Below are 26,110 nucleotides of genomic sequence, written 5' to 3'. Positions count from 1 at the left end.
GCCAGGGCTTCTCACATTTATGACAAACCACTTAACCCCTGAGCTATACTATCAACCCTTTAAAGTATTTGAGCAATTAAAAATTAAGTTCTTCTGTGGCATTTAAAAATCTCACTGCCACATAAAGTTACAGGATGTATAGTTTCCATCATGAGTCGAACTGTTTTATATATTAAAGGTACCCTCCTCTCCCCCTGATTTTTAGGGTAAGTTTCAGGCTAGAAGAGTGCAAAATAAGAGAAAAATCATTGCACAAAGAATACCAGCAGATGGCCAGTCCATCTTGTCCTGGAAATCTTGGAGAATCCTTATAATGTCCTTCTTATCCAGGAGCCAGTTAGAGATAAGGATGAGTTTTCCCAGTGCTACCAACACTGGGACCATCAAAAAGATGTGAGTTCTTAGTGTATTTGTTCTTATAAAATACTTGTAGTGGTCTGAATATGCTTGGCCCATGGGATGTGGCACTATTAGGAGGTATGGCCTTGTTGGAGGAAGTGTGCCACTCTGGAGGTGGGCTTTAAGGTTCTTCATGCTCAAGCTCCATCCAACACGGAAGAGACCCTCCTCCTGGCTGCCTGCCAAGGATACTTTCCTTCTGGTTGCCTTCAGATCAAGAACTCTCAGCTTCTTCTCCAGCACCAAGTCTGCCTGAACCCTGCCATACTTTCCACCGTGATGACAATGGACTGAACCTCTGAAACTGTAAGCCTTAATTAAATGTTTGCCCTTATATGAGTGGCGTTGGTCATGGTGTCTCCTTACAGCAATGTAACCCTAAGACAATTCTATTATACTATACTTTCTATCATTGTGATTTTGACTGTGGTAGAACGCACATTAATGGAATTTTATGACATTTTTTTTCCTATTAGATCTGGATTATGTCTTGACACAAAGTTTTCAAAATTCAACTATATTGTAGTTTTGGAAAACCATTCCATTTTTGAAGAGTGGTTGCATCTATGGGTTTGTTCCTATTTAAGTATGAATAATGTCCCATACTGCATACAGACCACATATTTGTTCATTTATGAATCATGGGACCTGTGAGTTCTTCTCCTCTCAGCTGTTATGAACAATGCTAGTATGACTCTGTGTGTGTATCCATATGTTTATCCATGTGTGTATCCATGTGTTTATCCATGTGTGTATCCATGTGTTTATCCATGTGTGTGTCCATGTGTTTATCCATGTGTGTATCCATGTGTTTATCCATGTGTGTGTCCATGTGTTTATCCATGTGTGTGTCCATGTGTTTATCCATGTGTGTATCCATGTGTTTATCCATGTGTGTATCCATATGTTTATCCATGTGTGTATCCATGTGCTTATCCATGTGTGTATCCATGTGTTTATCCATGTGTGTATCCATGTGTTTATCCATGTGTGTGTCCATGTGTTTATCCATGTGTGTGTCCATGTGTTTATCCATGTGTGTATCCATGTGTTTATCCATGTGTGTATCCATGTGCTTATCCATGTGTGTATCCATGTGTTTATCCATGTGTGTATCCATGTGTTTGCCCCTGTTCTTTCAGTTCTCCAGAAATGGAATAAATTAACAGAGTTGTAATTTCATGTCGATGGCTTTGAGGAACTTGGCACCATTTTTTCACAGCAGCTATACCATTTTACATTCACTTGGTAAGTGCTTTATTAGGGTGACTTTCTTCATCCTTGCCCACAGAAGTTATTTTTTATTTTGTGAGTAATAGACATCCCATTGGGTTGAGTTTGATTAAGACTAACATTTCACAAATGTAGATTTTGGTTTTCAGTCTCCAAATTTTTATTCTTTTTTTTTTTCTTTTTCAAGACAGGGTTTTTCTGTGTAGCCCTGGCTGTCCTGGAACTCACTCTGTAGACCAGGCTGGCCTTAAACTCAGAAATCCACCTGCCTCTGCCTCCCGAGTGCTGGGATTAAAGGTGTGCGCCACCATTGACCTGCTTATTCTTTTATTTAATGGTCATTTCTAGTATTTCCTAAGGGAATATCATTAAATACATAAAACATCCTCAAATAGAAATGATAATTGATAAGAGTGAGTTTCCCAGCTTTGGTTGCTCTAAATATCTGATGGACTAGTTTTCTGTTTACTACAAGTTATCAAAACTATGTAATTTCCACAAGGAATCAGAACATTTGATTGAAGACTATGAGTTTCATGTTCTCAGTGAAACTACTTATCTGTGCTTAGATAGTTACCCTGTAACCAGTAGCTTTTTATGGTACAGTTTTAAATGTTTTCTTTATTCTTAAAGATTCATACATAAATACAATGAAACATTACATTTAACCCTATTTCCTCAACCCAGCTCTACATATTCCCTCACAACACATCCTCTTCCCAACTTCATGTCTTTTTAAAATTATGTTTTTAATTGAAATAGAATCACATCATTTCCCCCCTTCCATTTCCTCCTTCCAGCTTTTCCCAGGTAACTTCCTTCAGATTCATCCCATGTCCCTCCACCACTCTCAAATTGATAGTCCCCTTTTACTTTATTGTTAGATACATATGTGTGCACATAGAGGATATAAGTACAACCTGCTGGGTCCACTTTCATTGTTTGTGTGTCTATGATTTCAATCCTGACCACTCTGCGTTGGATAATTAATAAGGGAGTTCATCTCTGGAAGAGGCTTATAGAGGCTGTTGTGGCAAGGGATTACATTAGAAGACCTAGGTCTATGTAGTCCAGCTGGAATGCAGACATGGCACATACCTTTAGTCCCTCTGGCCAGAATACAGACATGTCCTTAGTATATATCTTTAATCCCAAAAATGATGGTAAAGTTATTATGTAATGAAAGAAAGATGAAATTTCAAGACCTGTAACTCATATAAAGTACTCAGAAATTGCTGGTTGTTTGTGAGCCTAGAGGCTGCCTGGGGCTGAGAAAAAAGAAAAACAAACCTGGGTATGCCCTGTAGTTAAAACATTCCTGGGAACATCTTGACCATAAGATAAAGAGGAATGTGAGGGCATAACAGGGCTATCTGAACTGAGTCAACAACTCACAGAACTCTGACACCCTGCACGTACATGTAATTTTTCTGCTGATGTTTGAATAAGCCAATAGTGTGTCGCTGTGCTGAATTCCACACCCCTAAGCCTCTTACCCCATAAAAACCCCTAGCTTTCGAGCCGAAAGGGGGTCTTACAGTAGAACAAAGTAGTCGTGTTTGAAAGTGCTGTCTAATTAAGTGGCAGACAAAGTGATGAATCAGAGAAAGATTTGACAGAATAGGATATACCCAACTCTCACAAGAGAAGAGTAGAAAGGGAAGCTACTTAAGGGAGAAGCACAGAAAAGGAGAAAGATAAGAGGAAGTTTTACTGGGAGACTTTTATGGAGACAGGTTGAAGAGAGAAGAACTAGACACAGGTAAAGACAAAAGGAGCCAGAGAACTAGAAGGAGCCAGAAGATTCGAAAAGATTGTTAAGAGTTAGTTTGAAGCCAAGCAGAGCAATTCAGAGAAGGTAAGAGAAGCCAGATCAAGTCACTCAGCTAAGAGAGTAGTTTGAGCCAGAACAGCTGAGTTAAATCATTCAGCCAGAGATCAGAAAGAGCTAGAAAGGGCAAGCTTACTCAGCAGTAAGTCTCAGAAGCTGAAAACATTCAGGCCTAGATAAGATTGTGCAGAGGTTAGACACTTCCTGGACTAGGCCTAGATTAGCAGACAGAGGCAGTAAGCATCCAAGATGACAAACAGGCAAATAAAACCTACTTTTACAGAGGCTCCTTCTCCCAGAAGTCACTAATTGCCTATAGTCCTGTTGTAAGGGCTGGGCCTTGCAAAAATGTCCTGTCCACATTAATGCATCCATTGATAATGTTAGTCTTATGGTCTTGTTTTTGCAGCCATTTCTAGGAGAGACTCTTCACAGTGGCTTTCCTAGTATTCTGGTTCCCTTGTCTATGATGTTCCCTGAGCCATAGATGCAGGAGCTGTGATCTAAACGGCTCCACTTGATCTATTGCTCTCTGCATTGTGTCCCAGTTGTGGTGTTCAGTGATGGTTTCTGTTTGTTTTAAAGAGAAGCATCTTTGATGAGAGGTGGTAGCTAGACTTGTGGGTATAAGAATAAATATTGAGAATATGGTAAGGAATTATGCTGGCCTAGCAAAGTGCATAGAGCATATTTTTTTCTAAGGACCTTGGTCTCACTGGTTTTAGGATGCTGGTTGGGTTTCTAGTACCAGGCCTAATTTCCCTCCTGTTGAGTAGGCCTTAGGTCAAATTAAACAGCTGGTGGTTACCATCAACATGTAAGTGTCGTTTATTGCACCTTTATGTATATCTTGCTGTGTGTAACTGTTACGGTTCATAGGTGTTGAAAATGAGGACGGCTGTTTAATTGCTCCCCTCCATGGCAGCTTGCATAGTATTCTCTGGAACCATGGAAACCAGACTACAGAAAAGAGGCTTTCAGGTCAGCTCCAGCTTGAACCATCTGATCCTATGCCCTAAGTGTGAGTGTCTTCAGCAACGGGGTACCACCCTCAACCTATGAGAGGCAACCAAGGGCTACATCAATAGCCTATATTATTTGGTGAGTCACCTGTATTACCCTGCTGAACCATTTGAAAAGATGTTTCTCATGCCTGGTACCAGGGGTTTTGTTAGTGTATGACTTCTGTGGAGAGCAGTGCCAACCCAAATGGCTTAACAATTTTTTTTATGGCCCACTAATTCCAGTTAGTGTTGCCCATGTTTGCATGGATGTGGAGCCCGCGCTGAAGTCTGGGACTCCTCTATTAGTGGCTAACCCTCAAAGAATGACGTTCCCTCCCCCAGGACCCATCAACTGTCAATAGCTTCTCGATAAAGAGTGAGACCTAGAGATCCCCCCCGCCCTGATCTAGGATAGAATTTTGGCTGGCTTGATCATCTGTAGGTAACTCCAGCTGCTGTGTGTCACGAGTTCCATAACCATCTTATGCCCAGAAGAGTTAATTCCACAGCCCTGCTCTCCTTCCTCCAGCTCTTTGGTTCATTTTCACTTCCACATCCAGGATGTTCCTTAAGCCTTGGTGGGTGGTAGGAGGAACTGCAACAGGTGGTTCAATTAGGGCTCAGTGCTAACTCTCTTCTCCGCACGTTGACTCCTTAGAGATCTCCCTGTTGATTTCTGCCCACTGCAAAAAGAAGCCTCTCTGAGTTGAGAACAGCCCAGGTCTATGGGTATAAACCTAAATATTTAGAAAGTAGTTTGTCAGAATGACCATTTAATAGCAACAGCAAGTTCTGATACTATCTGAGAGTACAGAAATTGGCTCATTTTCTCTGCGCACACCTTTAGTCCCAGCAATCCAGAGGCAAATGCAGTCAGATCTCTGAGATTGAGGCCAGCCTGGTCTACAGAGTGAGCTCTAGGACAGTCATGGCTACACAGAGAAACCCTGTCTCAAAAATAAATAAAATAAAATAAAATAAGTCAGGAAGGACAGGTATCTGGAAATCTTGGCATCTCAACAGAGCCACAATATGATACATGGAAACTGGAGTCCTCTCTTTGGATTTCTAGTCTCATTAGTAAAATAATAATAATAATAATAATTAAAAAACAGACACAAATATAAATTAAGAGAAAGAATAAAGTCAAATAGAAGCTGAAGTACAAATTCTTCCAAAAAGAAAAACTCCGCATAGGCAAGCTACAAACCTCACAGCTGCCTGCAAGGGAATACCTGGGGTAGCGATGAGAAGGACCAAGGACCATGCTGCTTGAGCTAAGTCTGCATGAAGGTTTGCCTGCAAACAGGCAAACGCATGGTGAGGAGGGGAGCTTTAGAAAAAGAGTAAGCCCTGGACATTAGCTAGGGAGTTTAGAAGTATCTTTTGGCTCTGGCCAGCATCCAAAAGGAAAAAGACAATGGGAAATAAAAAGAAATTATTACCCCTTTCTCAGTGTGGGCCTGGGAAAAGGCTGGCAAGCCCAGCCCTGCTTCAAGGTGTGATGGCTTCTGGGAACTGCACTAAGGGAGCAAGAACTCTGGAAAGGAAAAGTATACTGTCTTAAGGTGAATCCACCTTCTGAGGGTTGGTCCTCTAGCCAGGAATCTGACTAGCCCCACAGGATGAGGACTTACGGAAGGAGACAAGGGCATGTTCCACCTAGAAGCGGGTCCCATTCTTTGCCTATGCCCACTCTGAGGAGATAACACTGAGACCATTTAGGAGGTGACATAAAACTGTGCAACAGCTCCGATCCCATTTTTATCACGAACATCTAGTGGTCAAGCTTTTGTTCACTAGAAGGGATTAATGTTTGGACTGGCGTTTTAAGTTCTCACTCTCCAGGAAGAGATGTTCATTTAGGAGGGGATAAGAAAGCAGGGCTCCTTGTTGGCATTCCTGGTTTGAGAAGCAAAAGCATCTTTGAAACTGTTATTTTTAGAATTCCTACCCTAATCCCTGTCCAGTTTATGTCTCCTGTCCACATCATCATTTTTCCCTCTGAAGAGGTAACACAACTGTCATTTAGGCAGCTTGAACAACCAAATATATATATATAATCTTCCATCTATGTGAAGATAAGGGGAGAAAAGCCTTGCCCAACCATGCCTTTGCTTGACACATGGAATGACATTATTCTCTCTGGCCTCGCCCCATGCCCCCATGCACGTTGGTTAGGGTCCACACTGTGGCGTTTCCATGGCTTCCCTGAGAAAGAGAACCAGTGAATCACCAGGACATTTGGGAGCATTCCACAGTCTTCTGGGACACAGTTGGCCTTGGAAGTCAAAGAGTATAATATTGTCCCTTTTAATCCCTCTAACTACATTATTATATGCCTCCAAGTATGGTTTTTGAATACCAAGAATGTCAACTATGTCAGACTCATACTGTGTAATATTTACAGAAAGCCTGAGCAGAGAACAATTTTGAAAAAACCTCAATTAGACACATTTCTTGAAGATTCATTTATCTTTATGTGTATGAGTGTTTTGCTTGCATGTGTGCTAAAGCACAGTATGTATGCCTGCTACCCTTGGAGGCCAGAAGAGGGCACCAGTTCCTCTGGAACTGAAGTCACGGAGGATTGGTAACTGCCTGCTTGAAGCTGGAAACGGAACCCAGGTCTTCTGGAAGAGCAGCCGGTGCTCTTAATCACGGAGCCACTTCTGCAGCCCCAGATCTTTGTTTTTATTTTTTTTATTTTTTTTTTTATTTTTTTTTTTAAATTTTATTTTTTTTTTAATTAGGTATTTAGCTCATTTACATTTCCAATGCTATACCAAAAGTCCCCCTTACCCACCCACCCCCACTCTACTACCCTCCCACTCCCCCCCTTTGGCCCTGGCGTTCCCCTGTACCGGGGCACACAAAGTCTGCGTGTCCAATGGGCCTCTCTTTCCAGTGATGGCCGACTAGGCCATCTTTTGATACATATGCAGCTAGAGTCAAGAGCTCAGGGGTACTGGTTAGTTCATAATGTTGTTCCACCTATAGGGTTGAAGATCCCTTTAGCTCCTTGGGTACTTTCTCTAGCTCCTCCATTGGGAGCCCTGTGATCCATCCATTAGCTGACTGTGAGCATCCACTTCTGTGTTTGCTAGGCCCCGGCATAGTCTCACAAGAGACAGCTACATCTGGGTCCTTTCAGTAAAATCTTGCTAGTGTATGCAATGGTGTCAGCATTTGGAAGCTGATTATGGGGTGGATCCCTGGATATGGCAGTCTCTACATGGTCCATCCTTTCATCTCAGCTCCATACTTTGTTTCTGTAACTCCTTCCATGGGTGTTTTGTTCCCACTTCTAAGGAGGGGCATAGTGTCCACACTTCAGTCTTCATTTTTCTTGAGTTTCATGTGTTTAGGAAATTGTATCTTATATCGTGGGTATCCTAGGTTTTGGGCTAGTATCCACTTATCAGTGAGTACATATTGTGTGAGTTCCTTTGTGATTGTGTTACCTCACTCAGGATGATGCTCTCCAGGTCCATCCATTTGGCTAGGAATTTCATAAATTCATTCTTTTTAATAGCTGAGTAGTACTCCATTGTGTAGATGTACCACATTTTCTGTATCCATTCCTCTGTTGAGGGGCATCTGGGTTCTTTCCAGTTTCTGGCTATTATAAATAAGGCTGCTATGAACATAGTGGAGCATGTGTCCTTCTTACCAGTTGGGGCTTCTTCTGGATATATGCCCAGGAGAGGTATTGCTGGATCCTCCGGTAGTACTATGTCCAATTTTCTGAGGAACCGCCAGACTGATTTCCAGAGTGGTTGTACAAGCCTGCAATCCCACCAACAATGGAGGAGTGTTCCTCTTTCTCCACATCCTCGCCAGCATCTGCTGTCACCTGAATTTTTGATCTTAGCCATTCTCACTGGTGTGAGGTGGAATCTCAGGGTTGTTTTGATTTGCATTTCCCTGATGATTAAGGATGTTGAACATTTTTTCAGGTGCTTCTCTGCCATTCGGTATTCCTCAGGTGAGAATTCTTTGTTCAGTTCTGAGCCCCATTTTTTAAGGGGGTTATTTGATTTTCTGAGGTCCACCTTCTTGAGTTCTTTATATATGTTGGATATTAGTCCCCTATCTGATTTAGGATAGGTAAAGATCCTTTCCCAGTCTGTTGGTGGTCTTTTTGTCTTATAGACAGTGTCTTTTGCCTTGCAGAAACTTTGGAGTTTCATTAGGTCCCATTTGTCAATTCTCGATCTTACAGCACAAGCCATTGCTGTTCTGTTCAGGAATTTTTCCCCTGTGCCCATATCTTCAAGGCTTTTCCCCACTTTCTCCTCTATAAGTTTCAGTGTCTCTGGTTTTATGTGAAGTTCCTTGATCCACTTAGATTTGACCTTAGTACAAGGAGATAAGTATGGATCGATTCGCATTCTTCTACATGATAACAACCAGTTGTGCCAGCACCAATTGTTGAAAATGCTGTCTTTCTTCCACTGGATGGTTTTGGCTCCCTTGTCGAAGATCAAGTGACCATAGGTGTGTGGGTTCATTTCTGGGTCTTCAATTCTATTCCATTGGTCCACTTGTCTGTCTCTATACCAGTACCATGCAGTTTTTATCACAATTGCTCTGTAGTAAAGCTTTAGGTCAGGCATGGTGATTCCACCAGAGGTTCTTTTATCCTTGAGAAGAGTTTTTGCTATCCTCGGTTTTTTGTTATTCCAGATGAATTTGCAAATTGCTCCTTCTAATTCGTTGAAGAATTGAGTTGGAATTTTAATGGGGATTGCATTGAATCTGTAGATTGCTTTTGGCAAGATAGCCATTTTTACAATGTTGGTCCTGCCAATCCATGAGCATGGGAGATCTTTCCATCTTCTGAGATCTTCTTTAATTTCTTTCTTCAGGGACTTGAAGTTTTTATCATACAGATCTTTCACTTCCTTCGTTAGAGTCACGCCGAGATATTTTATATTATTTGTGGCTATTGAGAAGGGTGTTGTTTCCCTAATTTCTTTCTCAGCCTGTTTATTCTTTGTGTAGAGAAAGGCCATTGACTTGTTTGAGTTAATTTTATATCCAGCTACTTCACCGAAGCTGTTTATCAGGTTTAGGAGTTCTCTGTTGGAATTTTTAGGGTCACTTATATATACTATCATATCATCTGCAAAAAGTGATATTTTGACTTCCTCTTTTCCAATTTGTATCCCCTTGATCTCCTTTTGTTGTCGAATTGCTCTGGCTAATACTTCAAGTACTATGTTGAAAAGGTAGGGAGAAAGTGGGCAGCCTTGTCTAGTCCCTGATTTTAGTGGGATTGCTTCCAGCTTCTCTCCATTTACTTTGATGTTGGCTACTGGTTTGCTGTAGATTGCTTTTATCATGTTTAGGTATTGGCCTTGAATTCCTGATCTTTCCAGAACTTTTATCATGAATGGGTGTTGGATCTTGTCAAATGCTTTTTCTGCATCTAACGAGATGATCATGTGGTTTTTGTCTTTGAGTTTGTTTATATAATGGATTACATTGATGGATTTTCGTATATTAAACCATCCCTGCATCCCTGGAATAAAACCTACTTGGTCAGGATGGATGATTGCTTTAATGTGTTCTTGGATTCGGTTAGCGAGAATTTTATTAAGAATTTTTGCATCGATGTTCATAAGAGAAATTGGTCTGAAGTTCTCTATCTTTGTTGGATCTTTCTGTGGTTTAGGTATCAGAGTAATAGTGGCTTCATAAAATGAGTTGGGTAGAATACCTTCTACTTCTATCTTGTGAAAAAGTTTGTGCAGAACTGGAGTTAGATCTTCTTTGAAGGTCTGATAGAACTCTGCACTAAACCCGTCTGGTCCTGGGCTTTTTTTGGCTGGGAGACTATTAATAACTGCTTCTATTTCTTTAGGGGATATGGGACTGTTTAGAAGGTCAGCTTGATCCTGATTCAACTTTGGTACCTGGTATCTGTCCAGAAATTTGTCCATTTCGTCCAGGTTTTCCAGTTTTGTTGAGTATAGCCTTTTGTAGAAGGATCTGATGGTGTTTTGGATTTCTTCAGGATCTGTTGTTATGTCTCCCTTTTCATTTCTGATTTTGTTAATTAGGATTTTGTCCCTGTGCCCTTTAGTGAGTCTAGCTAAGGGTTTATCTATCTTGTTGATTTTCTCAAAGAACCAACTCCTCGTTTGGTTAATTCTTTGAATAGTTCTTCTTGTTTCCACTTGGTTGATTTCACCCCTGAGTTTGATTATTTCCTGCCGTCTACTCCTCTTGGGTGAATTTGCTTCCTTTTTTTCTAGAGCTTTTAGATGTGTTGTCAAGCTGCTAGTATGTGCTCTCTCCCGTTTTTTCTTGAAGGCACTCATAGCTATGAGTTTCCCTCTTAGAAATGCTTTCATTGTGTCCCAAAGGTTTGGGTACGTTGTGGCTTCATTTTCATTAAACTCTAAAAAGTCTTTAATTTCTTTCTTTATTCCTTCCTTGACCAAGGTATCATTGAGAAGAGTGTTGTTCAGTTTCCATGTGAATGTTGGCTTTCTGTTATTTATTTTGTTATTGAAGATCAGCCTTAGTGCATGGTGATCTGATAGGATACATGGGACAATTTCAATATTTTTGAATCTGTTGAGGCCTGATTTGTGACCTATTATGTGGTCAATTTTGGAGAAGGTACCATGAGGTGCTGAGAAGAAGGTATATCCTTTTGTTTTAGGATAAAATGTTCTGTAGATATCTGTCAGATCCATTTGTTTCATCACTTCTGTTAGTTTCAGTGTGTCCCTGTTTAGTTTCTGTTTCCATGATCTGTCCATTGGTGAAAGTGGTGTGTTGAAGTCTCCCACTATTATTGTGTGAGGCGCAATGTGTGCTTTGAGCTTTACTAAAGTTTCTTTAGTGAATGTGGCTGCTCTTGTATTTGGAGCATAGATATTCAGAATTGAGAGTTCCTCTTGGAGGATTTTACCTTTGATGAGAATGAAGTGTCCCTCCTTGTCTTTTTTGATGACTTTGGGTTGGAAGTCAATCTTATCAGATATTAGGATGGCTACTCCTGCTTGTTTCTTCATACCATTTGCTTGGAAAATTGTTTTCCAGCCTTTCATTCTGAGGTAGTGTCTATCTTTTTCTCTGAGATGAGTTTCCTGTAAGCAGCAAAATGTTGGGTCTTGTTTGTGTAGCCAGTTTGTTAGTCTATGTCTTTTTATTGGCGAGTTGAGACCATTGATGTTAAGAGATATTAAGGAAAAGTAATTGTTGCTTCCTGTTATTTTAGTTGTTAAAGGTGGCATTCTGTTCTTGTGGCTGTCTTCTTTTAGGTTTGTTGAGGGATTACCTTCTTGTTTTTTCTAGGGCGTTGTTCCCGTTCTTGTATTGGTTTTTTTCTGTTATTATCCTTTGAAGGGCTGGATTCGTGGAGAGATAATGCGTGAATTTGGTTTTGTCGTGGAATACTTTGGTTTCTCCCTCTATGATAATTGAGAGTTTGGCTGGATATAGTAGCCTGGGCTGCAGTTTGTGTTCTCTTAGTGTCTGTATAACATCTGTCCAGGCTCTTCTGGCTTTCATAGTCTCTGGTGAAAAATCTGGTGTAATTCTGATAGGCTTGCCTTTATATGTTACTTGACCTTTTTCCCTTACTGCTTTTAGTATTCTATCTTTATTTAGTGCATTTGATGTTCTGATTATTATGTGTCGGGAGGAATTTCTTTTCTGGTCCAGTCTATTTGGAGTTCTGTAGGCTTCTTGTATGTTCATATGCATCTCATTCTTTAGATTTGGGAAGTTTTCTTCAATAATTTTGTTGAAGATGTTTGCTGGACCTTTGAGTTGAAAATCTTCATTCTCATCCACTCCTATTATCCGTACGTTTGGTCTTCTTATTGTGTCCTGGATTTCCTGGATATTTTGAGTTAGGATCTTTTTGCATTTTCCATTTTCTTTGATTGTTGTGCCGATGTTCTCTATGGAATCTTCTGCACCTGAGATTCTCTCTTCCATCTCTTGTATTCTGTTGCTGATGCTCAAATCTATGGTTCCAGATTTCTTTCCTAGGGTTTCTATCTCTAGTGTTGCCTCGCTTTGAGTTTTCTTTATTGTGTCTACTTCCCTTTTTAGGTCTAGTATGGTTTTGTTCATTTCCATCACCTGTTTGTATGTTTTTTCCTCTTTTTCTGTAAGGACTTCTACCTGTTTGATTGTGTTTTCCTGTTTTTCTTTAAGGACTTGTAACTCTTTAGCAGTGTTCTCCTGTATTTCTTTAAGTGATTTATTAAAGTCCTTCTTGATGTCCTCTACCATCATCATGAGATATGCTTTTAAATCTAGGTCTAGGTTCTCAGGTGTGTTGGGGTTCCCTGGACTGGGCGAAGTGGGTGTGCTGGGTTCTGGTGATGGTGAGTGGTCTTGGTTCCTGTTAGTAAGATTCCTCCGTTTACCTTTCGCCATCTGGTAATCTCTGGAGTTAGTAGTTATAGTTGACTCTGTTTAGAGATTGTTCTTCTGGTGATTCTGTTACCGTCTATCAGCAGACCTGGGAGACAGATTCTCTCCTCTGAGTTTCAGTGCTCAGAGCACTCTCTGCTGGCAAGCTCTCTTACAGGGAAGGTGCGCAGATATCTTGTATTTGGACCTCCTCCTGGCCGAAGAAGAAGGCCCAAAACAGGACCTTTCTCAGACACTGTGTTGCTTTGGCAGTTCCCAGGTGGTACAGACTCTCACCTAAGCAGACTAAATTCCTAAGTTCCTTGGAGTCCCGGGACCAAGATGGCGACCGCTGCTGCTGTGGCTTAGGCCGCCTCCCCAGCCGGGTGGGCACCTGTCCTCCGGTCCGGAAGGTGGCCGGCTGTCCCCGGCCCACACAGGGTGCTGCCTCAGCGCCTCTGTGCTTCTGCCTGTTCCAGAAGCTGTCAGGTTCTCTGGCGCACCCTCTCACCTGTTCAGACTAATTTCCTAAGTTCGGCGGGTCTCGGACCAAGATGGCGACCGCTGCTGCTGTGGCTTAGGCCGCCTCCCCAGCCGGGCGGGCACCTGTCCTCCGGTCCGGACGGTGGCTGGCTGTCCCCGGCCCACAAAGGGTGCTGCCTCAGCGCCTCTGTGCTTCCGCCTGTTCCAGAAGCTGTCAGGTTCTCTGGCGCACCCTCTCACCTGTTCAGACTAATTTCCTAAGTTCGGCGGGTCCCGGACCAAGATGGCGACCGCTGCTGCTGTGGCTTAGGCCGCCTCCCCAGCTGGGTGGGCACCTGTCCTCCGGTCCGGAAGGTGGCCGGCTGTCCCCGGCCCACACAGGGTGCTGCCTCAGCCCCTCTGTGCTTCTGCCTGTTCCAGAGGCTGTCAGGTTCTCTGGCGCACCCTCTCACCTGTTCAGACTAATTTCCTAAGTTCGGCGGGTCCCGGACCAAGATTCAGATCTTTGTTTTTAAAGCCAATACTTTTTAACCAAATGCATTAACTTAAAACTTTTGCCAAATGTAAAGTCTTAAGAGAATTCCATTGACTTAAGTAGAGATTTGATAGCAATATATTGAACTTTTATTTGGAAATGTTGTTAATGTATATTCCAACCTTTAAGTCTTATCATTTATAACTTACTCAGGTATTTTATAGTTTTAGGGTTTTGCTTTTGTTTATTTGTTTATTTGTTTTTTGTTTTGTTTTCATTTTGGAAAAATACCCAATCATCTTCACCTGCATAGCGAAACCCTATCCTTCTGCGCATGCGCGCCTGGGTGTGCATATTTTCTCACAGAACCCAAGTGTTAGAAAAAGGTCAAACGTACTAAGATTTTTGGCACACTCTCACAATGACGTTGAAGTGAGGGAGGACTCCATACAAACAAGAAAGGGCTGAAAAGAGACCACATCTAGAACCCAAAACGCACATTAGCCCTGTAATGGCTGAGCGCGAGGACTGTGCGGTTGAGCAGAACATTTATTTTCTCTCTCCCCAGTCCCACCCTGAAATACATCAAATATTCCTCATGAGACTGATAGAAAGAACCTTTGGCTCCTTCACTTCCTCCACTCCTCATCAAAGGCAGGGGGATTACTTTTTGCTTTTTGTTGTTGTTGTTGTTGTTTGTTTGTTTGTTTGTTTGTTGGGTTTTTGGTTTTGGTTTTGGTTTGTTTTTTTTTCGGTCCTGTTTTCCCATCCATGTAATACTAGCCATCTTATTGCGGCTTAATCTGAAAATCATTTTTACACTGTTTTCATTCCCCCTCAAAGCAAAAGTAGGGTGGCTGGGGAAATGGTTCAGTGGTTAAAAGCACTGGCTGCTCTTCTAGAGGACCAAGGTTCAATTCGTAGCTATGTGGGGCCTCACAGCGACCCCTAACTCCACTTCCAGGCAATCTGGTGCCCTCTTCTGGCCTCGGGAGTGCTTTGCAGTCTGATCCTCCAGCTCCGGTCCCGAGTGGTTTTGCCCTGTATTTTGTAGTTTACAGTCTGCCATGCCACACTGTTGGGTTTGTGTGGATATAAGTATCTAGTCCAGGTGCATAGTGGGGCATCATCAAATTGATGCATATAACATCGCCAGGAATTAACTGAGAAAGCCCTGTTAAAATGTTCTTACTGGAGTTACTGGTTAAGATACTTTCACTCAGGGAGAAGGCCTCTGTGTCATGTGTGCAGATGAGCACTGGTTAGCTGTATCACTCCAAGCTCCTTATATCAGTGGCCTCTTGTAAATAATTTACCATTTAGCTCTTCTAAAGGACACAGTATTTTGACTCCTCGGCTGTTGGGTTGTTTTTCCTTTTCCTGTCACAGACTCAGTAAGTATATGTGACTCAGGAAAGGGGCTTTGGAGAAACTTTGAGACCACTGCTAGGGTCTGAGGTGGGATGGTCAAATCCTGTCTTCAAAGCTCTCCTGTCAGCAAGCTCAAACAGTGCTTAGCAATTCACTGATATAACCTATTTACAAAAAAGCATGTGCCTCTTTATAAAACTGAAGATAGAAAATGGTTGCTTTTTGGAATGCTCATAGAAGAAAGAAGTTACAAAGGGCTGTACACTGGACAAGAGACTGTATGTTGAGTTGGGTGCGTGCAGGCTGGACCCTAGGCATCTGTCCTTCCTTATAACCTGCATAGGCCTGTCCAAATGAGTCTTATCTGTTGGGAATGGGGGAACTGACAAGACACAGAAAGCATTTTCTTCTTCGGAGTGGTATCCAAGACAGAACAGTTGCTTTTGAAGGATCACCCTCTATTTTCTAACTTTCTAAAGTCCTCGTGGGTGCACAGCAGTTTGTGTTCATGATGAAGCAAAATCAAACCAACAGAAGTATCTGCCTTTAACAGTATCTAACCTGAGATCTTCCCTTGCTGGATCTGGGGTGCCCAACTGTTTGAAAACCTTAAGCAAGCATGTAAGTAGAGGCAGACAACCTGGAACTTAATTCCCCTCCCTCTTATAAGAAGACTAAGACTTAGGATGGTCTAATGCACTGATAGATATCTCCAAGTAAACAGCATTTAAAAACCCTTTAGCCTTAACCTTAGACCAGGCTTGAGTGCAGAAAAACATGAGAGATTCTTTCTAAGCAACAGAAATGCAGGCTAGAGTGGCCTTCTTGTTCCTCTGTGAGACAAAAGGAACATATATCAGAATGCCTTCTGTGTCGTCCTTGTCTTTGTCCTTCAGCCTCTAGAGCTTTCTCCTTATCTTCCCATCTTGAGTGACCACAGGGAAAGGAAAGACTGGTCGGATGAGTCAGTCCTCTCATTATTGGCGGTACAGACGTCTCCTGTCTCTTGTCTTCCATTAAAGGAGAAGTCCATTTGTTCTCACTGACGTGACTAGACATGAGTACCCCAATAACCTTGGTGAACTCTGCCCCCCCCCCAAAAGTTTTACCTTGTTAGCCTTAGCCTGCCTGTGCAGAAGCCTTCGTCTGTTGAAACTCAAATAAATATAGTAACTCAGATAAAAGAAAACTCAGCCAGTTTTTAATGATAATATGAGTATGGGGAATTTTGACTCCCTTGTGGTCTAAACCTCCAATATCCTCCTTAAATGTTCCCTCTGCGCCCTTTTGTCCTTCAAATGGGGTCCAAGTCTGTCCTAGAAGTAACGCTATATCTTTCCAGGCAAAGTCATAGAGCTGAGTGATTTGTTTAAAAGTCGGTATTTGCTCAGTTTAACTGCCTACAGCCTGAGTTAGCTCTCTTAGCTCTCAGAAGAAAAGTGAGAGATGAACTAATTCTGGTCAAGAGTCCCTTTCATTCACTCCCATAGTGGAACGCTCCTGTGAGTGAGGCAGGGCCAGCGTAGTGACTGGTCAGGAGCATGTCTCCCGTAAAGGGAAAATAGATTCCCTGGGGACTGAGCGGCTACACAGGAGATAGGAAGTATAGACAGATAGCCTGTGAGAAGCACAGAATCCAAAGCAGAGATTTTAAATAAATTTTTTTTTAAAAAGCTGAACATATGGATTTTCAATTCATTCTCCTGTACCAGGCAGTGGTAGCACACACCTTTAGTCCCAGCACTTAGGAGGCAGAGGCAGGAGGATCCCAGAGTTCAAGGCCAGTCTGATGTACAGAGTGAGTTTCAGGATAGCCAGGGCTACATGGAAAAACCACATCTCAAGAAACAAAATAAAATCAAGCAAGCAAGCAAGCAAACAAACAAACAAAAAACCCCGCTGCCCTGTGACCAGGATTCCCCATCACTTAAGGGCTATTCCAACCACAGCCAAACTGAGTCTAGAATAAAATCCTTTCTCCTGGGCTATGTGGGTCCAATTCACTCTGCCTTTTTAGGAGGCGGGATGGCAGAATGACAGCAGACATCCGAGATCAACTTGTAATTAAAACCAACAGCATAAGTAGAAGTTGAGTAACTACCTCCTCACTGTCAGCCCTCTGCTTGGAGGGTGTCTCAGATCCATTCTGAGAGTTCTCCTCAAAGACTGCTTGCCAGGTATTGAGATTAACCCATGCTTTCTCGTGGCCTGTAGTCATTCCCAGATACTTCTGCTTATACCTAAGATATTTCTGGCATCTTCGTTCTTCATTCCTCACATGAGCTAAGAGGGTCAGCCTCTCATGCAAGGGACGTTGCTTGTTGTCTCTGGCTCCAGTAAGCAGCACACCTTTTAAAATGATGGCTGCCTAGCAAAAATGTCCCTAATTCTTTTTCCTTCAGAAACCACACAGTTTTCTTACAACAGGATAAATCTAACAAAAAAGGTGAACTGAGTCACAGATGAGATGTCTCAAATGATGCTGTCTAGGAGTGAGGCCTCACTGTCTCTGGCAAGAGGGCAGGTATAGAATAAGGGGCTAGAGGGAACAGATAGAGCTTGTTAAGAAAATGAAATAGAATAATTATTTGTAGATGGGTTGAGGGGCTTCAATGGAAAGATCAAGTTAGGAGGGGCAGAGAAGAGGGGTTGGGGGAGAGAATACAAGAAGAGACAGCTAAATATTAGAAGCGTATAAGGGGGTTGTGGAGATGGCTCAGTGCTTAAGAGCACTGACTGCTCTTCCTAAGGCCCTGAGTTCAAATCCCAGCAACCACATGGTGGCTTACAACCATCCATAATGAGATCTGACGCCCTCTTCTGGTGTGTCTGAAGACAGCTACAGTGTCCTTATGTATAACAAATAAATAAATCTTTAGGCCAGAGGGAGCAGGGCTGATCGATTGGGGTCATTTGGAGTGAGCAACCTTCATTCCCAGCAACCACATGAAGGCTCGCAACCATCAGCTATACAGCTGCTAGTACAGCTATAGTGCACCCATATACATTAAATAAATAAATAAATAAAGCTTTAAAATAAAAGATAATAAATAAATAAATAAATAAATAAATCTTTAAAAATAAAAGATAAACTTTTAAAAAAGAAGCATAAAGGGGGTTCTAGAATATATAACCATTGTAAGGTGGTAGATGAAAATATATGCACAACAGAGCCTTCAGCAGAGATGAAGCATACAAGGGTCCCCCCAAAAGATACTCACTGGGGAGGGGGACAGGTCAATTTGAGGGCTCAGATTTTCACAACTCCATATGTTTCCCTGTGCATTGTTCAATGCTCAGAGGACCATACTGCCCTGATACTAGTACCCAACCCTGCAGCTAATATTATTCAACTAATATTATTCAGATTATGGATCATTACAGTCCCTGCTGTGGGACTGATAATAAAACTAAGACTGCCTGAGGCACAGCAACCCATGGATTATGGTGGAGAGCAAAGGTGTGCCACATGTGCCCATTGCATTCCAGCACAGTAGCAAGAGAAGTGGGAGCCTTCCCCAGCCTGTTATGAGCCAAGACACGACTCTTCATCTTGCACCAGGTGACCAAGTGGGAGTCAGCCCTGTCCCTTGTGACTCCATTCATCTGACATCCATCCCTGACCCATGTCAAAAACCCAGAGTGGTATCATGCACTGGCTTCCACTACATAGGCCTTAGCAATATCGCACCCTATGGCCGGTGACATCTGCCAGCATGCTGTGAGGCATTATCACTCTTTCCTCGGGCTCCCGAATTTCTAGCCATCACACCCTGGAGACTCTGATGGGCGAGTGGGACTACAAGTTAGGTCATCATGAGCTGAAAGATAGATTAATTTGCTCCACCATGATGCTCTGTGTTGCCAGAACAAGAGAAAAACTGGCTGAAAGTACTAACATTACACACATACACAGTTTCATTCATTTCTTTCAAAGCCATATTCATTCATTAAGGATTGTAATGGTCCATAATCAACTGAATAATATTAACTGCAGGGCTGGTGCTAGTATCAGGGCAGTATGGTCCTCTGAGAGTTGAACAATACACAGGGAAACAAACATATGGAGTTGTGAAACTCTGAGCCCTCAAATTGACCATACTTGCTCATGAGAGCAGCTATGAGGCCTACGGATCATTTACCACCCGCCCTCTCTTGTGACACATGGATAGCATACAGATTCTGCTTCTTTGGGAATTATGTACCTTAGTCTCCTCATGGCCTTCTATGGACCCCCAGGATCCAGTTGAATCTCCTGAAGGCATCGTTCTTGCAAACACTTAAAGGAGACCAATCTTGGCCAAGCCCCCCAGGATAAAGACTAGAATTTGAGGACCTGGCTCAAGCAGGCTTTGTGTCCTGGCCTGTGGCCTTCACAGTCACTGCTCAGGCCAGCCTCTCTGTGGGGTCATGGGTTACTTCACAGTTTCAGTAGCATTTAGCCTGCTCTTCTGTGGCCAGGAGAGGGAGCTGTGTTATTAGATAATCGAACTGGGCAGCACATCAGGGTTCCATAGCAAAAAATTACTTTTGAGCTTGCTGAGTCCCCCATCAGAGAACCAAACCTCTAAGCATAACTCCTCGTGCCAAGCCCGGGAAGGAATTTGCCAGTGATAAAACAATAAGCCCGGGGTGCTGTGACCTCTAGAGAAAGAGATGGCAATGAACAGACTTGGGGGTACTCTAAATATCACATGATCTCTTACCTGCTTCCCCAAAACCCTGAGAGCAGCATCTTGGGAAATGTATCTCAGAATCCAAGGTTGATACTGATGCAGTAGCTAGGCCTCTGGTGGTGGTGAGAAGGAAGCACCCAAGTTCAAGTAAGTTCAAGTTTACAAGTTGCTCACATATGTTGCAGAGGTGCTAGGGCTACAAGGAGGGTTGGAGTGGACACAGCCAACCCAGAACCACTAAGGAAGACAGAGTAGGGTTGTGCAAGCTCAGTATGAGGCAGACAAAGCAACAAGGGAGGAGATGGACCAGGCTTGCAGCTAGTGTCAGCAGGCCAGCGGGCCCACCAAGTCCTAAAGGAAAGCACACAGAGCACTCTTGTTCCCTAATAGAGCCGGGCTTCTAGAGCAGCTAATCCTGAGAGGAAGTAAAGAGAGTTCTAAGAGAGCCCCCCTTCCCTGTTTCCTGAAGACCCTCACCGCCCCTCAGGGAGGCACAGAGAAAAGGATTCACAATCACAGCTGCTTCTTGGTAGCTGTGAGAAGAAAGAGGAGTAATACAAGAAGACGGGGGAGCTGACATCTCAGACACTGCAATGCCACCCAGAGACTAACCGCGAGCAGACAGTCAGGGTCAAATAAGATCACCCAAAGGCGGGGAGGCGCCGGGCAGTGGTGGCACACGCCTTTAATCTCAGCACTTGAGAGGCAGAGGCAGGTGGATTTCTGAGTTTGAGGCCAGCATGGCCTTCAAAGTGAGTTCCAGGACGCCCAGGGCTATACAGAGAAACCCTGTATCATGAGAACAAACAAACAAACAAAAAAAGAGGTAGGGAGGGGGGTCAGGGACTGGGAGGATTGGTTCAGCCACCCTAACTACACAGACTATAGGAGAACAGAGCTTGATCATTTTTCTGCCTGGGCCTGATCACGTGGACTCCCCACTGTCTCAGCCTATGCCACCTCAGAGAACTAACTCATATCCTAACAATTACCTCAGCCATTGTCCAGGCCCAGCCATGATCCTACTACAAACAAAACCCACTAGATGATAGAGCTCAATGACATTTTTAAATTTGGGGGACACCATCAACTCTGGGGAACTTCTCTGATTTTTCCTCAATCTCTATCTTGGTAAAACTTGCATCCAGAATTGTTTACCCCACACACATGCCTTTGACCTTCACGGCTGTGAGACAACAGCTTTGGAGCCAGTGGCCAAGGTGGATCTTGGAAGGCCACGAATGTCCTTGGGACACCCCGGGACCTTGGGTCAAATACAGCTAGGCACAGAAAGGTCTCTTCCCACACAAACACTCCATGAGATTAAACTTGTGGATGATGGTGGGATTGAACCATGTTGGGGATACAGTCTCTCAGGAGGATGTCACCCTGGCAGTTCCTGAATATTTGCCACCACACAGGGCTACTCAGGGCACCACAACCAAAGAAGGGGCAGTGAAGAGTATGTGCATCCGGGCAAACCATGATGTGGACCAGACGTGAGAGAGTTCAATTGGTACCACTTTATTAACTGGTATGCCTTTGCCATTTGCTTTGAAGGGAATTTGCATAATTTAATAAAATTATTCAGCAGGGCTCAAAGGCCTGCTGAGCTTGAGGAGGTCTTTGTGTTACTCCTTGTGAAGGAATTTGAACCGTTCAGGAATACCGGTGCCCCCCAAGGGATACAGGTGTCCCCCAAGCAGCACCTTAGAGCCAGGAGTTCTGCACCCGTACACGCCCAGTTGCTGCATTCCTTTTGAAAAGGACTCTGCTCTTTGGAGCTCTGAACTGCTTCTGCCTGTGCGCCTCAGGGAAGAAGCCCACAGCCACTGCGACTGTGCGAGAAGTCAGGACAGACCGCCTCTCCGGACAGACCATAATTTGGGTGAGGCGCCAGAAGAAAAACCCTTCCGGGTCAAGGATCGGAGCAGAGAGATATATATTCAGGCTCCGGAACTGTGAGGACACAGCGTTGGAAGCCTCTTCGGGAGCAGCGTCGGATCCAGAGATTCTCGCTATGGAGACTCCTCAAGACAGCCGCCAAAGCATCCAAAAGCCTCCGAGTCCGGGAGCCGAGGAGGACAAGGAAGAACAGCATGGTGAGTAAACTGGTTCTGACTGGACTTGGGTAAAGTTTGGGGAGAAACGGTGGGTGGAAAGAAGAGTGGACAGGCACTTCAGGTCGGTTACAGAGCCCCTGCCTGTGCTTCCTCTCCGGGCTTTCCAGGCATCCCTGGGCCATGATGCTCAGATCTTTATCTCTATATCTTCCTTCTGTCTTTCAGGTGGGAATGCAGTGGTCTCCGGGGCTGGAGAGGAAGGAATAGACAAGAAAGAGCTTGTTATGAGCGGGCTTGCTCAGGGTGGGCTTGATCAGGGCGAAGGCGCTCAGGGCGAGGTTGCTGGAGGTGAGCAGGCTCAAGAAGAGCCTGCTCCATTGAGTCCAGCTCAGGAAGCCACTGGAGGAGAAGAGGAGGGAGAAAACAAGGAAGGAGAAATGGAAGGAAGACATGCTGGTGATGGTGCTTCTGGCCCCGAGGATGACAACATCCAGGAAGAAGGCGGCGAAAACATAGATCAACAACCGCCGCAACAAGAGGCAGCCATTCCTGAGGGCATGAGAAATCCACAGGCTGGGAACTATCTGGCTCACCAGCGGACCCGCCGCACCAGGTTCACCCACTCTCAGCTGCGTGATCTGGAGCGCCTTTTCCAAGAGAATCGCTTCCCCAGCTTGCGAGTAAGGTAAGCAGATGGCCAGTGCTTCGCGCCACATTTATAGGTAGTGCATCGGGTCCAGAGTGTCCTTTGGCTCTCCCTGGCCCTCTGATTCCCTCCAGAAATAATGGCACCTGCCCCAGACTGGCGCCTGCAATTAGGATCTTCCGCCTGCAATTAGAACTGTCAGCCTGCAACTAGATCCCAGGGTAGGGGTGTGGGAGCTATGCGGACTGGAAACAAATGTTTTGTTGCCCTGTTCAAGACTGGGAAATTTAGACAATGTTTAGTGTTGTAAATGAGTTTCCAGAAGTACGGGTGAGAAGTCTGGGGCGTGGCTAGGAAGAGCAGGAGGGATTCCAACTCGCGTTAAAATGTTGCTAGTGCTTTTCATCCCAGACGCTCTCTTCACTGATTTTACATTGTCAGTTCACCAAAGAGACATCTGTGTATTGGGGGACACCCTTAGATTTGGTCTGTGGAAGAAACCCATTGCTAAAGCTAGGTTTAAGGTAAATGTTAAGAATAGTGACTGTAAGTAAATGTGTATGAGCACACAAGTGTGGGCCCAAACATATAAAACCAAATCGGACATGTCCTTACACAATTGATTTCCACCAGAAAGGCTAAATGTTGGAACTTTTTCTCTTTAGGAGGGATCTTGCACGATGGATGGGTGTGGATGAATCTGATGTGCAGGTAAGTGTTCTGAAAAAACAAAACAAAACCTATTTTTTTGGAAGGGTGTCATGCACGGTGATGTTGCCTTCAGAAGTCTGTGCAGCCCACATGCCTCACAGGAGTGAAGAGACCATGTTCTTACTCACTTTTAACACTGTCACTCAGAGAATTTTCTCTCAGAATTCGCCTTAGTCTGGTCTATAAATGTAAGAGACCTAGCATATTTCTAAAAGCAATATTGGGACCAAGGACCTGAAACAGCCTGTGGCACATTGTTTTATTGAGTGTGTATCTCTCTGTACTCTGACCACAATTACACTCAGCCCTAGTCACAAGGGGAAAGGCCTATAGTCACTAATTTGGGAGGCCAGAAAGGAAGTACCAAGCAGGAAGAGGTACCCTGGTCTCATCACTGTGCATTCTGGGTGCTCAAAAGAGGCTAGCACAGTGGATCCTGGGCAGACTGCCTCCCACCTTCCTATTGTTCTTGGGCGTGGGCTGGAGAGGTTTTGCTATTTTCCCACAGCAAGGCCCAGGAACCACCAATGAGCTACAAGTGAATTCTTTCCTGAAGAAATGCAGGAAAAATATCGAGGATGGAGAGAGGAGGCGGTGTTTTGGGTCTGTTCCATGGTTGAAAGACTGGGTGTGGAGTCCCATGTCCTAAGGGGCTTGGGAACCTGTTTTTATTTCAGAGACAATGAACCCTGTTGCCTCGAACATACTGAATAATCAGAATACACCCGAGGACCCTCTTCAGCCCCTCTTGGGGTTAGAGCAATAATCACATAGTTTCTGGGTATTTGAAAGATGCAGTGACTCTTCCAGGGGAGTGGCTCAGTGCTACAGCACATGGCTAGCACACACCTGGCCCTGGGATGGGTTCTGAATACCTTCCAAACTGTTAGGAAAATGAAGAGGGGGTATAGCACTCCAGGATGTGTGCGCTATGATGATAGTGTTGAATGAACTAAAGTGTCTCTGTCTCCTGCGTATAGGAGTGGTTTAAGATGAGGAGAGCCCTTTTCCGCAGACACAGCAGGCTGATGATGTTCTGCGAACTGCCACCGATTACAGAGAACAACTCTCCCTGAAGATTTTGGAGCAGCACTTGAGTGCCTCCCCTGTCGTGGAGCCATGATGGCCAGGACAACCTTTACTTCTCTATAATTATTTCAACAATAAAGATGAGCATTCTGAATATGTTGGCTCCATTATCTTGGATGTTACTAAAATATGGGTATAAATATTAGAAGGATAGCAGTCAATTCCAGACATGACATACATGCAGGCCACATAACCAGCAGCCCTTCGTCTATAAAGGGCACTGACAAGCTGCAATCACTGCCATTGTGGACACAAGCCATTATAAGGACAGAGAGGGAAAAGCCCCTATGAGAGGACAGTCTGTTTCTAGACATGGCTGTTCCCACCCACACTCCAATAAGCCCTCCCTGACCCGGTACCCCTAGATGATGTTGGAAATATCCCAGAATCTACTCCCTGGTTTGATGGGCAGGAGGGATGGCAACATTATGTGTACTGCCCTCTCTCTCTCTCTCTCTCTCTCTCTCTCTCTCTCTCTCTGGAAATTCAGGGCACTAGGGGGACCATTAGGGCCAGAGGTCCTGCTGCATCAAAGGGCTTGGAGAATCTGTCCATCCAGGCCAGAGGGAGGTTTCTGTCTCCTTCCATTAGGTATCGGGGAGCATATGGTCCCACCCTTGCCTGTTCTGCAGAGAGGAGGACGGATAGGTCTTCTGTCTGTATTTTGTCACTGGCCTTGTAGAACTCTCTGTATGGGAGATTGGGTCCTTGGCGGGGACGGGGGTTGGGGGGTCCTCCTCAGCAGCTCTAGGTGTATAAGAAAGGATGAGCCCCTACCAGTGTACCTGAGCAGTCAATGAAGAGAACTTACAGCACACACTCCTGTCATATGTGAAGGATCTTCCTCAATGGTCCCTACCCATGTCTTATGATCAAGGGGTACAATAGAGATTCCCCATTTAGACCTGAGTATTAGGCAGGAGGTTTAGGGACAAAGGCAAATGGCCTCGATCAACGGGTCCCCGCCCTCCTCTCCTTATCAGAAACCTGTGCTTGCAAAAGCCCGCCCTTTCAAAAGCCTAGACTTTCCAAAAGCCCGCCTTTGCAATAGCCAGGCTTCCACAAGCCCGCCCAAAAGCCAGGTTTTCAAAAAGCCCGCGCAAATTCAGGCTTCTAAAAGCCCGCGCAAAATACTGGACCAAGCAAGCTCCTAGTTCCGGATTCCAACGTGGACAGTGCACCTAAGATCCACCCACAGGGTCCAAAATTCTCCAAATAAGGCTATGGCCCCAGTACCTCACCCTCACATCACAACTCTCTCCATTCCCTTAAGGAAACCTTTACCCCAGCCCAGCCTTGGGACTTCCCAGACCCCCTCCTGTAAGGTCAGTGAACCGGCCCTAGAGCTGCACCAATAAAGCTGCCTTTCCCTTCTGCATTCAAGGGGCTGATTCAAATCATTTGGTCCCAGGAAAAGCCATTCAGTGTGTACTCCACACTCTCTTTATAACTGTGCATTGTCCCTTTGTGAGTCTCTCCACTCACAAACAAGCTACCTTGAGCTGGTCAGGAGACATTACGTAGTTGGTGATGAGCAAAGCGGCAGGTCCTGCAGGCTTGGATAAACTAGTTTCTCTTTGCACAGGGAATGCTGGGAGGGGATCTGGAGGGAGGAAGGAGGACTGAGCAGAGCTCAGGCCCTTAGGCTGTATGAGACTGATGGAGCCCAGTGCTTATCTCCTAGATCCAAGGGGGGTTGCAAAACACTGAGAGCTGTTCTCAGCTTTGAAAGCCAGTGTGTGTG

The 26,110-nt window shown here is 44.3% G+C and overlaps 1 protein-coding gene across 1 annotated transcript; it reads left to right on the top strand.

Moving 5' to 3' along the window:
• Positions 1-21,786: 21,786 nt before the first annotated feature.
• Positions 21,787-24,460, top strand: Rhox9 (reproductive homeobox 9). Its single transcript, NM_023894.1, has 4 exons — positions 21,787-21,959; positions 22,146-22,605; positions 23,232-23,277; positions 24,258-24,460. Exons 1-4 carry the CDS (start codon positions 21,878-21,880, stop codon positions 24,351-24,353), a joined length of 684 nt encoding a protein of 227 aa, NP_076383.1. The 5' UTR covers positions 21,787-21,877; the 3' UTR covers positions 24,354-24,460.
• The last annotated feature ends 1,650 nt before the right edge of the window (positions 24,461-26,110 follow it).

This window comes from Mus musculus, chromosome X, assembly GCF_000001635.26.
Source record: "Mus musculus strain C57BL/6J chromosome X, GRCm38.p6 C57BL/6J".
Lineage (NCBI taxonomy): Eukaryota > Metazoa > Chordata > Mammalia > Rodentia > Muridae > Mus > Mus musculus.
This window is presented reverse-complemented; position numbering and strand designations above follow the sequence as displayed.

Coding starts and splice junctions, on each gene's coding strand:
- Rhox9 (NM_023894.1), top strand. CDS start 21,878: ATGGAGACTCCTCAAGACAGCCGCCAAAGCATCCAAAAGCCTCCGAGT. Junction 22,606..23,231: donor TTCCCCAGCTTGCGAGTAAG/GTAAGCAGATGG, acceptor TTTTCTCTTTAG/GAGGGATCTTGCACGATGGA. Junction 23,278..24,257: donor TGGATGAATCTGATGTGCAG/GTAAGTGTTCTG, acceptor TCCTGCGTATAG/GAGTGGTTTAAGATGAGGAG.